The sequence below is a fragment of the Neoarius graeffei genome, chromosome 1 (genome assembly GCF_027579695.1).
Source record: "Neoarius graeffei isolate fNeoGra1 chromosome 1, fNeoGra1.pri, whole genome shotgun sequence".
Classification (NCBI taxonomy): Eukaryota; Metazoa; Chordata; class Actinopteri; order Siluriformes; family Ariidae; genus Neoarius; species Neoarius graeffei.
In genome coordinates, this window is record NC_083569.1 from 36,628,742 (window position 1) to 36,642,120 (window position 13,379).

General features: G+C 41.9%; 2 protein-coding genes across 4 annotated transcripts in view; one reads left to right on the top strand and one right to left on the bottom strand.

Annotated features, from left to right (window-relative positions):
• The window catches only part of dars2 (aspartyl-tRNA synthetase 2, mitochondrial), a 119,081-nt gene extending 111,073 nt beyond the window's left edge, over window positions 1-8,008 (bottom strand). For all 3 annotated transcript variants that reach the window (XM_060931251.1, XM_060931242.1, XM_060931233.1), the window contains exon 1: window positions 7,477-8,008. In XM_060931251.1, coding sequence (XP_060787234.1) covers window positions 7,477-7,648 — 172 coding nt within the window. In that variant the 5' untranslated portion in view covers window positions 7,649-8,008. The remainder of the gene's footprint in view (window positions 1-7,476) is intronic.
• Window positions 8,009-8,333: 325 nt separating this feature from the next.
• The window catches only part of cenpl (centromere protein L), a 35,980-nt gene continuing 30,934 nt past the window's right edge, over window positions 8,334-13,379 (top strand). The window contains exons 1-2 of the mRNA XM_060931267.1: window positions 8,334-8,407; window positions 9,312-9,474. Coding sequence (XP_060787250.1) covers window positions 8,334-8,407; window positions 9,312-9,474 — 237 coding nt within the window. The remainder of the gene's footprint in view (window positions 8,408-9,311; window positions 9,475-13,379) is intronic.

The window sequence follows — 13,379 nt, forward strand, 5'->3', positions numbered from 1 at the left end:
CTTTCATCCCTACCCAGGAAATTTCACACCTTAGCCTCTAAGGCTACGTTTACATTACGTCGAATCAGCGGATCATCAGATTAACGTTCTTAAAACGATTCGCGTTTACACTAAAACCGTTAGCCGTGCACACAGCAACGCCAATACACGGATACGCTTGGCTCCGCAGGCATCCTGCACTCCAAATCACTCCGCCCTGAACAGCGAGTGCCCTCTGGAGGGTGCGCACTCCGGCCCTGCGCAGCTCACAGAGCGCGCGAGTGAAGTGCACAAGCCACGATTCGGGACTGAGCCGCTGTGTGTGTGATCCCAGCGCATATCACTTACCACTTGCAAGTGGAAGGATGGCAAGCCTAAAGACAATCATAACTACACAATGGGCAGTATTTGCATCAGTATTTGCAGTATTTTCATACTTTTATACTCTTTAATGAAAGGTGATACAAGGCGGAAGTCCGCGCCGTTTTTCAGCAGTCGCGTCACATGACCAACGCCAGCGAATCAGGAAGGTGGATGTCACAGTGACGTTGTCCAATGACGACGCCAGCTAGAGCTCAGCACAGCGTATCCGCGTATTCTCAATGTTTACACAGCACCGGAGCTGACACGATCTGGATTGAATACGTGGACGCTGGCGGATTCCTGTTTCCCGGCGTTTCCAGGCGGTTTAATGTAAACGGACAGTGCATCCGCGAAGAAAACGAGACAGATACGGTCTAATGTAAACGTAGCCTTAGAACAACGGTCGTTCACAAACGGCCTCATGCGACTCCAGCAACTCTAACGACCCCAAACGACTATTACAACAGAACCATGGCCGTAAGTACCATTGAGGACACCGAGGTCATGTCCTCAGTATTTTTTTTCAGAAATTTCAAATTGGACTACGCTGAATTCGAGCAGTCATCAATGTAAAACGCAGCGTCCGCATCCACGTCATCTGTATTTCCCCCCAATAAAATTCATATTTGTCTAATGTCATCTGAAATCTCTCAGCCTCTATCTCTATCGTTGCCGTGTCTAACGCAGCGTCACGCGACATAGCCTATACTAGTGTCGGCCGGGGAAGTTGGGTTTTGGATAAAACAGGCAGGGTGTAGTCTACGCTCTATCACATATGCCTACCTAACCTAACGTAGGCTAATAGTCACATCGCATTATAGAGCTTTACCCGAGTGCAAAATGAAAAAGTTGCAACAAACTAAATTAAGGTTTGGACAGCCAACAGAAGAGCAGGGAAAGAGAAGGAGGGAAGGTGAGAAAATATTGTCAGTGCAGTGGCAGACCGTTCAGCGGTGTCATGCCAACTTTCCAAGGGGAAACGTTTCATTGTCATTGCCTATTACATTTTAGTTAGCATTTCGAGAAACATTCAAAACTACGTTGTCACAGGCAGCGCTGTGCAGGGCTGACTAAACGGGCTTGTTCGAGTAACTCTCTCTCTCTCTTTCTCTCATAACTCTCTCTCACTCACACACACACACACACACACACACACAAATAATACACTCTCACACTCTCTCTCTAATGCCGCTTTTCCACTACAAACGCGGCTGAGTCGGGCTGAGCCGTGCCGTGCTGAGTCGGGCTGAGCAGGGCTGTTGGAGTTGCATTTCGACTACAACCGCGCTGAACCGTGCTGGCTGGAAGTGGGTGGACACATTGGGTGGAGTTAGCGAAAGTGGGTGGACGTCAGGTGATGTCGTTAAGCGGCGCAAACAGTGACATCAGTGATCTTTTAAGCAGTAGTCTCACGACCTGGATAGTAAACAATAAACATGGAGGACATGGAGTCGTTAGTGTTGCTGGTCTTGGTGCTGTGGCTTGTTGTCACCGACAACGCCAACAGATACTGGCAAGAGCGTATAGATGAGGCGAAGCGCATAAGGCTTCAGAAATTCTCGTAATTCGTAATTCTTCTCCTTCCGGGTTTACGGTGTTTACAGATCTCAGCGTGCTTGCGGGGCGTGTGTGGGCATGTGAGGACACTCCTCCTCACCAGTCAGTGCACAGGGGAGTGTCTGCTCACGCCCCCAGCCTCACTCGGCTCGCTCTGGCTCGCTTCAGCCCCACTCCAAAACGGTGCGAGTTTTAGGGGCTAAGCAGGGCTGAAGCGAGCTGAGTCGTGCTGTTCTTTGGTAGTCGAAACGCGAGCCGTGTCGGGCTGAAGTGAGCTGAAGCGAGCTGAAAAAAAGGTAGTGGAAAAGGGCCATAAGGGTGTTTTCACACTTGGTCCCTTTCAGCCATCTAACCGAACTCAGATCGATGACTCAGCATTTTTTGCGCATATGTGAACACTCCAACCGTACCCAGACCCCTTTAAAGCGAACCAAACTGAGACCACCTCAGGAGGTGGTCTCAGTACGGTTCGCTAAAAATCAACGGTACGGTTCGCCTAATCTGTGCATTGTGAACAAAAAGTGCACCGGGTTCACTTCGCCTTTTTCACTGTAGTTTAACCTTCTTCGTTTGCCGTAGTTGGTCACGTGACTGTAGCAGGGAAACTCAACTTCCTTTTGGAACTTACCACAGCCGCTTTACAGTTCTCTGAACTTACTGACTGATGAGTCGGCCACAATAATATAACTATATTTTATATTATATTATATATATATATATATATATATATATATATATATATATATATATAAATAATAAATTTATTTTCCTTAATCCGCACTATTTTGATCAAAGAATACAGCAGGGCAAGCATGGCAGCAGACATTTTGATTCAAGAGAAAATTACCCAGAATTCCGTGCACTGGGGGTCTGAGGGCTCTAGAGGACCTGGTGTGAACAGAAAGAGGACTGAGGCCCCATCAAAGCTTAACTGGACCAGAAAGAGAACCCAGTCCTCTTTGTAATAAATTCACAGTGTGAACACAAAAAGAACTGAGTTCTTTTTCTGTTGGTCCACTTTTTGGTCCACTTAAAGAGGACTGAGTCTGGTTCCTTTAAAGGGGACCAGGTGTGAAAACACCCTAATACATAGTCTTCACACAGAACTAATAGCTCTACATTCTAATGTAATTTAAGATAATGAAATGTAAATAATGCCAATACTTCAGGTAGCTGAGCAATACACTCAGTTCAGTTTTGACTTTTATGCCAGACAAAACTCCACAGTTCTGATGGCACAGTTTTAGAATTGTGAAAGTAAATGTGTTATGAGCCAAACTTACATTACAGGCAATGGTGAGAACACTCACTACGTTTACATGCACATAGAGAGAATCGAATTTCTGCCGTTGCTCGACTGAAATCGAAGTTCAAAATGACATGTATACACCTTAATTCAGCTGAAATTGAACCGAACTTGATTTCTCGGAATCGAGCTACACGACCTAGTTTATGCGATTTCTGCCGAGCTACTTTGTGCATGTACACCCTATCGAGCTAGTTGTCGAGCTACTTCCGGAAGTGACGAGACCACAAGCGGGAAACACAACAGCCTCGGTCGGCATGACAACAGTAGTAGCGAGCAGCAGAAGAGGTCAGGAGGAGCAAACGAAGAAGAGAAAATGGCGATGTAGAGCTCTCTGAAGTGTGGGTGGAGCACAGAGGACGGCAGGACAAAGCTTCTGGTACTAATAGGCTTTTTATTGTCAGACTTTTCAGTTTAACAGCCTACTTTTATTCTTGAGAGAAGCACGCGCGCTGTGTTCTAGTCCCGGGATGAGCTGTCCCCTCTGCCTCCTTAAATAGGGCGCGGTTACTGGGAAGACACACAAACACAGGTTAATTACCGTCAGGTGAAGTGATTCTGCCACTCACCTTCCCTGGCTCCGCCCTCCTGTCACAGACCGGCGCTTGACCACGCCCCCACTGCCACAGGCAAGCAGAAACGTGCACTTCTGGAGCAATGAGGAGACAGAGTTCATGCTCATTCAGCTTAAGGAGTTGAACATATTAAAATTCATGGAGGGGAGAAAAACGCGCAATGGAGAACACGGAACTGATAACTTTGTTTACACTCTTGAATAGCTCTTCTTCATGACGACAACCGGAAGTGTACCAACACGATGGGGCGTGTTGCGCCACCTGTGGCTCGGGTGCACAATGCACCTCACACAATAGCCCGATTTCATTGTGTGCATGTAGCATTGGATTTCTCTGGCACCCTGCTGGGACCTTCAGCTCGATTACCGACAGCAGCTCGATTTGGATGTGCATGTAAACGTGTCACTGTGTTTCAGAGAATGCATGCAAATGGATCTCAATTCAAGACAGCCAGATAGACTGATGCCTTTACATTACTGCTCAGAATGTCTCTCCACATACAGACACCCACAAATAACACACAAACTCTCAGTCACTCTCTCTCTCTCTCTCTCTCTCACACACACACACACACACACACTCACACTATTATTATAAGGTGTAATACTAAAGCTTACAATTCAGCAGTTCACACCCTTTCTGTCATGTGTATGCTGCAATGTAAATAATGCCAATACTTTAGCTAACTGGTACTTTAGGTATGTATACTCAGTTCAAGAGTTCACTACCTTTCTACTTTTATGTCAGATAAAACACCACAGTTATGGTGCCACAGTTTTAGAATCGTTAAAATAAATGTGTCCTCCACCAAATCTATCCTTATTTATTTAAGTTGTGCCAGGGGGCTTTGGTGCTGTCAGCCATGTTTGACCTCGGTATTTGAAAAATCCTGGGTACGGCCCTGAACAGAACAGAGCGCGAATGAAGTTGACTCCAAAGACTTGATCACACCTTGGAGCACTAAAGAAACAATGACATCAGTGACCTTGACTGCTGATGAAATGAACTGAAGAAGCCTCTTGGATGAGAGGTGAAACGTCTTCAAAGACTGCAAACCACGTTCAGTTGTGTTCGATTCAATTTCCTTGAGCTGACCAAAGTCACGACTTTCAGTGACATTTCAGAGCCAATTGTGCAGAAGGACACCGAACAAAAGGTCATGTAGCCTACAGTCCATCAATCAGCCAGAGCCTTCAGCCCTTTCTCCTGGATTCAGAATCTGTGAGATAACCACGCCCACTTCATTTGAATGTGCCACATGGAAATAAATGTGGAATTATAATTATAAAATAATAGTCCCTTGAAATAAAGAAATGTGGAATTGTAAACTCAATCCCCTGAAATCAATCAATGTAAAAGTAGGAAATAAAAGGTCCCCTGAAATAAAGAATTGTGAAATAAAAGTCCCCTAAATTTCAGGAATTATAAAAGTCTCCTAAAATAAATAAATAAATAAATAAATAAATAAATGCAGAATTATGACACAAGTCTGCTGAAATAAATCAATGCAGAATCGTGAAATAAAAGTCTCCTGAAATAAATAAATGAACTATGAAAAAAGTCCCCTGAAATAAATGAGGAATTATAAAAGTCTCCTAAAATAAAGAAATGCAGAATTATGAAATAAGTCCCCTGAAATAAATAAATAAATAAATAAGAATTATGAAATAAAAGTCTCCTGAAATAAATGAGGAATTATAAAAGTCTCCTGAAATAAATAAATGCAGAATTGTGAAATAAAAGTCCCCTGAAAAATAAATGCTGAATTATAAAAGTCCTGAAATAAATAAATGCAGAATTATGAAATAAAAATCTCCTAAAATAAATAAATGCAGAATTATGAAATAAGTCTCCTGAAATAAATCAATGCAGAATCATGAACTAAAAATCTCCTGAAATAAATCAATGCAGAATTAGGAAATAAAAATCTCCTGAAATAAATCAATGCAGAATCATGAAAGAAAAGTCCCCTGAAATAAATGAGGAATCATAAAAGTCTCCTGAAATAAATAAATGCAGAATTATGAAATAAGTCCCCTGAAATATATCAATACAGAATTGTGAAATAAAAGTCCCCTTAAATAAATGAGGAATTATGAAATAAAAATCTCCTAAAATAAATAAATAAATGCAGAATTATGAAATAAAAATCTCCTAAAATAAAATCAATGCAGAATCGTGAAATAAAAGACACCTGAAATAATTAAATGCTGAATTATAAATTAAAAGTCACCTGAAATAAATAAATAAATGCAGAATTATGAAATAAAAATCTCCTGAAATAAATGAGGAATCAAAAGTCTCCTGAAATAAAGAAATGCAGAATTGTGAAATAAGTCCCCTGAAATAAATCAATACAGAATTGTGAAATAAAAGTCCCCTCAAATAAATGAGGAATTATGAAATAAAAATCTCCTAAAATAAATAAATAAATAAATAAATAAATGCAGAATTATGAAATAAAAATCTCCTGAAATAAAATCAGTGCAGAATCGTGAAATAAAAGACACCTGAAATAATTAAATGTTGAATTATAAATTAAAAGTCACCTGAAATAAAGAAATAAATGCAGAATTGTGAAATAAAAATCTCCTGAAATAAAAAAATGCAGAATTGTGAAATAAAATCACCTGAAATAATTAAATGCTAAATTATAAAAGTCCCCTGAAATAAAGAAAGAAAGAAAGAAAGAAAGCAAGAAAGAAAGAATTGTGAAATAAAAATCTCCTGAAATAAAATCAATGCAGACCTATAAAGGTCCCCTGGAATACATCAAGGCAGAATTGTGAAATAAAAGTCCCCTGAAATAATTAAATGCTGAATTATAAAATAAGAGTCCCCTGAAATAAATAAATAAATAAATAAATAAATGCAGAATTATGAAATAAAAATCTCCTGAAATAAATCAGTGCAAACCGATAAATGTCCCCTGGAATAAATCAATGCAGAATTGTGAAATAAAATCACCTGAAATAATTCAATGCTAAATTATAAAATAAACGTCCCCTGAAATAAATAAATGAAGAAAGAAAGAATTGTGAAATAAAATTCTCCTGAAATAAATCAGTGCAGACCTATCAAGGTCCCCTGGAATAAATCAAGGCAGAATTGTGAAATAAAAGTCACCTGAAGTAATTAAATATTTAATTATAAATTAAAAAAGTCACCTGAAATAAATAAAATGCAGAATTATGAAATAAAAATGTCCTGAAATAAATCAATGCAGAATTGTGAAATAAAATCACCTGAAATAATTAAATGCTAAATTATAAAAGTCCCCTGAAGTAAATAAAGAAAGAAAGAATTGAGAAATAATCTCCTGAAATAAATCAGTGCAGACCTATAAAGGTCCCCTGGAATAAATTAAGGCAGAATTGTGAAATAAAAGTCCCCTGAAATAATTAAATGCTGAATTATAAAATAAGAGTCCCCTGAAATAAATAAATGCAAAATTATGAAATAAAAGTCTCCTGAAATAAATCAATGCAGACTGATAAAGGTCCCCTGGAATAAATTAAGGCAGAATTGTGAAATAACAGTCCCCTGCAATAATTAAATGCTGAGTTATAAGAGTCCCCTGAAATAAATAAATCCAGAATTATAAAATAAAAGTAGTTGTTATCTCGTACCCTATGGAATTCCTATTTATTGAAAGTAAGAAGCCATTAGGCGTTTTGGAAAGTTTATGAATGTTACCTGAAGTGCTGGTACTGAAGGAATATCCGGAAGAAACCGGAAGCTGTGTGAGGATGGGCTGTGGAGCGGAAGTGTGTGGGGGGGTGTTTCCAGGGCTCACTGTGGGCCAGGAACAGTGAAACACACGGCGGGCCGCAAACAGCAACAACAGTGATGTGCGTTTACTGGCCATTTATACTAAAGTCCTGTTTATGGCAATAAACATTACAGCACTCACAGACCTACAGAGCAAAACAACAGCTGTTTACGAGAAATAAACAAGTTAACAAACAAACAAACACGCCTGTGAAGTGGCAGTTGTATCTGTGAGTGGAACTCCAGCATTAACGCGTGCGAGGGGAATAACGGCCACCTTCCTTTATCTGGATAACACACAGGGATTTATTCATATGGGTGAAGCTGTATATCTCCCCGTCATGCTCTAAAGAAACAAACTAAGTCACCTGGATCATAACTATCAACAGAAATCCTTAAAACTTCCTCACATTCACTACACTAAACACGAGTTCGTACTGTCACAGCGTCCATGACAGCATACTACCGTACTAAACAGTATGCGCCAACGCTCACACACTCACTCTCGCGCACTATTCTAGCGCACTATTGAGTACGGTAGTGTACATGGATCGTATTGCGCGTTATGTAATTACCAGGCTGAACTAATCAAACTCTTATCTCATCGATGTGTCATTATTGTGACGAACAACAGAGGCATCTCTAAACACTTTCGAAACACTTTTAGTGTTTTGTTTTACACTTTTTTTTCTAATATAAATATATAAATTACGTAAGGCTTTGCTTGATTTCCCATTCACTGGATTTCAAACTGGGATCGATTAGTTTTCCGAGCGCGGTGCATGATGGGAAAGCGGGATGTTCAAATCTATTTCCGCCTTAACTGGCGTCTGTTAGCAATGGAGGGGCGAGTCAGGTAGGGAAATTGGTTTGTTTTTGTTCTTAAATAGATGAAATTAAAAGCGCGGTCAGGTCTTTTTTTTTTGTTTTTAGTATATAAAATACGAGAAAGAGTTGCTGTGAGCTAAGGCTAGCTTTGCGTGAGCTATTCAGTCTGAGTTTGCTGCAGGAGGTTTTATCCTAAATAACCCCAGAGTCCTAGAGAGTAGTGCACTAGGAAGAGTTGTTGACTTTTGCACCCTATTTAGTGTACGATGTGTGAAATACGACCGCGTTTGGGATTCGGCCGTGGGTTGAAGGCTGTATCAGGTTTACTTTGTCAGTAAATAGTTGTTTGTTTTGGAAGCTAGTAGTACAGCGCGTCCAAGGTTACACTGAGTGTTAATGATGTGTTTCTGTCTGTCTGTCTGTCTGCCTGTCTACTTGTCTGTCTGCCTGTCTACTTGTCTGTCTGCCTGTCTACCTGGCTGTCTATCTGGCTGGCTGGCTGTTTGTCTATCTATCTGTCTACCTGTCTATCTGTTTGTCTGTCTATTTATCTATCTGTCTATCTGTTTATCTACCTGTCTGTCTACCTATCTGTCTACCTGTCTGTCTGCCTGTCTACTTGTCTGTCTGCCTGTCTACATGTCTGTCTGCCTGCCTACATGTCTGTCTGCCTGCCTACTTGTCTGTCTGCCTGCCTACTTGTCTGTCTGCCTGCCTACTTGTCTGTCTGCCTGCCTACTTGTCTGTCTGCCTGCCTACTTGTCTGTCTGCCTGCCTACTTGTCTGTCTGCCTGCCTACTTGTCTGTCTGCCTGCCTACTTGTCTGTCTGCCTGCCTACTTGTCTGTCTGCCTGCCTACTTGTCTGTCTGCCTGCCTACTTGTCTGTCTATTTATCTATCTGTTTATCTACCTGGCTGTCTATCTCTCTCAGTGATGCCAACACCCCCGCTAACATGCCTGTGACGCGGAGGAAGAGTTATGGCCGCAGCTGTGTGGAGAATCCGTCTCTGTTCTGGCAAACACCAGCTCATTTAACAACACTCGGACACAGGATCCGAACCAGCAGAGGAGCTGCCAGATCCCGCAATATTGTCGTGAGCAACTCAACATTTACTGTCATCTTCTACCCTTCTTCTATCCATCTTCTATCTCAGTGTGCAGTGCTTAAAGGTGTTACGATCTGGACATTTCACGGTATGATAACCTAATCAAAAAATATCACGGGTTTACAATAGTATCGTAGAGCAGCGGCGACAATTATCGACACCTTAACGATCTTTTGGCCGTTGCAAAAGTAGAAAAGACTTTCAGTATGTAAATTGTGCAGGAATAATTACTCAAACTTCCACTGGGAAAAAAAAGAGTTGATTCTTGATTACTTAGCGTATCAGATCACGTGACACCGTTCCACAATTATCGACATCCAGATGATTATATATTTTAAAAAAACGGTATGTGGTATAAAGTTAACAAAACATTTTTTATTTAAAAGTTGCCAGGTCATCACAGGGCTGACACGGAGACAAACAACCATTCACATTCATACCTACGGTCAATTTAGAGTCACCAGTTAACCTAACCTGCATGTCTTTGGACTGTGGGGGAAACCGGAGCACCCGGAGGAAACCCACGCGGACACGGGGAGAACATGCAAACTCCACACAGAAAGGCCCTCGCTGGCCGCGGGGCTCGAACCCGGACCTTCTTGCTGTGAGGTGACAGTGATACTACACCACCGATTTTCGTAGGTCACGTTTCGTTAATAATTCATTGTTGTTTGTATTAATTACTAGAGTTTTGTAGCTTATCAATAAATGTCAACAGGCAATTGACATTGTAACCACATGGAAATCCAGGTCAAAGGTCGCATGTCGCTCCTCGAACCAAAATATAAAATGTCTACTGATTATTGTAATATGTGGTAGATATTTACAACAAACTGCAAAAAAAAAAATTTCTGAATATTTCAAGCGTGTCGTTTTTTTTTTTTTATGCAAAGAATTTAATTCTGGTCTAATTCTGTTTATTGCAATCAGATTCTAAATACACTCTAAACATTCCATTCTGTTATGAATCAGAAAAAAAGTTATAAATCGCAGCGCACTTTTATTTATTTATCAAGTACATCATCTACTTCAACAATGTTACCCAAAGATCGATCCATAACAGTTGTAAATGTCACTTAATTCCACAGGGTGTCGATAATGGTGGACACCGGTGAAAGTGATCTCTATTATCGACACCTCATGTGACTTCTCAAACGCGCGTTCAGATACAAAATGGCAACTGTCAAATAAGAGTAAGAAACAAAGTAGGTTTCGACAAGATCATGAAATATCTGTGAATTTGATCAGTAAAAACATGTCCATGATCTTTCGACCATGCTTACCTGCGATGATGGCGTCCAGGTTTTCCGGAAAATTGCTGATCATCCTAAAAAAAATTTTTAAAAAATCCATCTCAGGTAGCGAGCTGTCTCATCAGACGACAAGATCAAAGGGCGAGGGGGGTCTTCCGGTTGATTGATTAACCAATGATAACTATTGTTATTGAAACTCACCTTTGCAAAATAGTTTTTTATTGGTAAATCTGAAAAGGTGCTGGTGATAATTATGGACTGTTGATAATTGTAGCTGCCGCTCCAGTATAGTATGTTACGCTGGGGTGGAACAGTGTTGTTTGTCCATCGTCGCAGCTGTGACCACATAGGCCTAGTCATCCTGTGGTTGGAGTAGGATGACCAAGTGACTTGTGCGGTGAATTGGTTTATAGTGTGGAGGAGTTGCACAGATCGTTGACCACACTCTCTCATCCAGAAACCATCTTGTTCCAGTAGCAAGACAAAGTCAAGACTGCTGGAGATGGAGTCAAATGCAGTAGATGACCATGATGTCCTTTGTGTCTCATCATGCTCTCTGCGTTCCATGAAAGATTGCTGGCCTTCACCTTCCTGCCCATTGAAACAACTTGTGATTTCTTTCACGCAGTCCACTAAGAGTCCAGGCTTCGCAAGCATGGGTAAACAAGCCCCAACTGGCCAAGGGAGGGGTCTGGAACCCACTGGCTACCTTCAAGTGGCTTAGCCAGCCCACTGAAGCTGTTGCCCGGGGTGTGGCAGCTACGAGGAGCCATAGGTGAGACCTGGGTGCTAGGTGAGGACCAATGGTGGACGAACAGCCCTAAAGGGACTTGACAGTCTCCCGATCAGAGGTACTAGTCCTCCCTGGACACCCCATACACCCTGGTGGAACAGTCGTGCAGTGATAACTGTCGCCTCACGGCAAGAAGCTTCCGGGTTTGAACCTGTGTGGGTTTCCTCCCCCAGTCCAAAGGACATGTAGGTCAACTGGCTACTCAAAATTCCCCATTGGTGTGACTGGGAGTGGGAATGGTTCTTCGTCCCTGTGAAAGGTTGCCGATCTGCCCGTGGTGAACCCCACTTCTCACCCAAAGTCATCTAGGAGCTACTCCAGTTTCTCCTGCAACCACTATGGACGGGTGGATGGATAGTATTAATCAACCGTTTATATAAAACGCACAAGCCGGTGGTGATGGTTGAATGAGTAGGTTGATTATGAAATCGTTGTACGAAAAGATGAAATTGTCATTTCAGTCATATACAGTTGTGACAGTACACCGTTAAAACGAAACAACGTTTCTTCAGGACCATGGTGCTACATTAAACATCATAGGACTACATATAACAACAAACGGACAGTATATTGCCAACCAGTACCTGTTACTGACAGCGTACAGAAGGTTTGAGCATGCGTTTGAGGTAAAATATGTTAAGTGGATCTGAGAAGCATTGTAAAAAGTGATGGCGCATTATTGTTCAGTGTGCAAAGACTGCAGTGGGAGTGGTGTGATCAACGGTCTGTGTGTATCAGTCCAGTCCCTCAGAGCTGGGGAGTCCGATGGCATGTGAGAAGAAACTGTTACAGAGCTTGGCTGCGAAGGCCTGAATGCTTCGGTACCTTTACCAGACGGCAGGAGGGTGAAGAAATTGTGTGTGGGGTCGGCCACAATGTTGGTCGCTTTCCGGATGCAGCGTGTGGTGTAAATGTCCTTGATGGAGGGAAGAAAGACTCCACTGATCATCTCAGCTGTCCTCACTGTCCGCTGTAGGGTCTTGCGATCCAAAGCGGTGCAATTCCCAAGCCATGCCTTGATGCAGCTGCTTAGGATAACTGTTTTTGAGGACGATTTTACTGTAAAATTGCTTTCTTTGGCAGAACTAATCAAAGAGGTTGCGAGGAAAGGTGGTGCACTGGGCCCAAAAAAAATCTACATTGTTTGTTGTTTATCCAAAATTAGACAGTTGATTCGTTTAGCTCAGGTTAGGAAGGTGAGGTAACTGTCTGATCATCTGTCGCGACGACCAAGCAACCTTCATGTGCGTTAATCTACACAGATACTCCTGTAGGCATGTAATGGGTTTGCCATGTCATCCACTGGTGCTGGTCCACTGCGTTTTATCAAGTCCAAAGTTGACGCAGCCGTCTACCAGGAGATTTTGGAGCATTTCATGCTTCCATCTGCTGACGAGCTTTACGGAGATGCCGATTTCCTTTTCCAGCAGGACTTGGCACCTGCACACAGTGCCACAACTACGACCAAATGCTTTGCTGTCCATGACATTACTGTGCTTAATTGGCCAGCCAACTCGCCTGACCTGAACCCCAGAGAGAATCGATGGGGTATTGTCAAGAGGAAGATGAGAAACAGACGAGCCAAAGGCCGCTTTCAAAGCAACCTGGGCTTCAAGAACACCTCAGCAGTGCCACAAGCTGATCGCCTCCAGGCCACGATGCATTGATGCAGTAATTTGTGGTAAAGGAGCCCCAACCAAGTATTGAGTGTCTAAATGAACATACTTCTCAGAAGTTGGACATTTCTGTATTGGAAATCGTTATATGATTACTAGGAAATATTCTAATAACTTGAGAGACTGGATTTCTGATTTTCATGAGCTATAAGCCATAATTTATCAAAATTT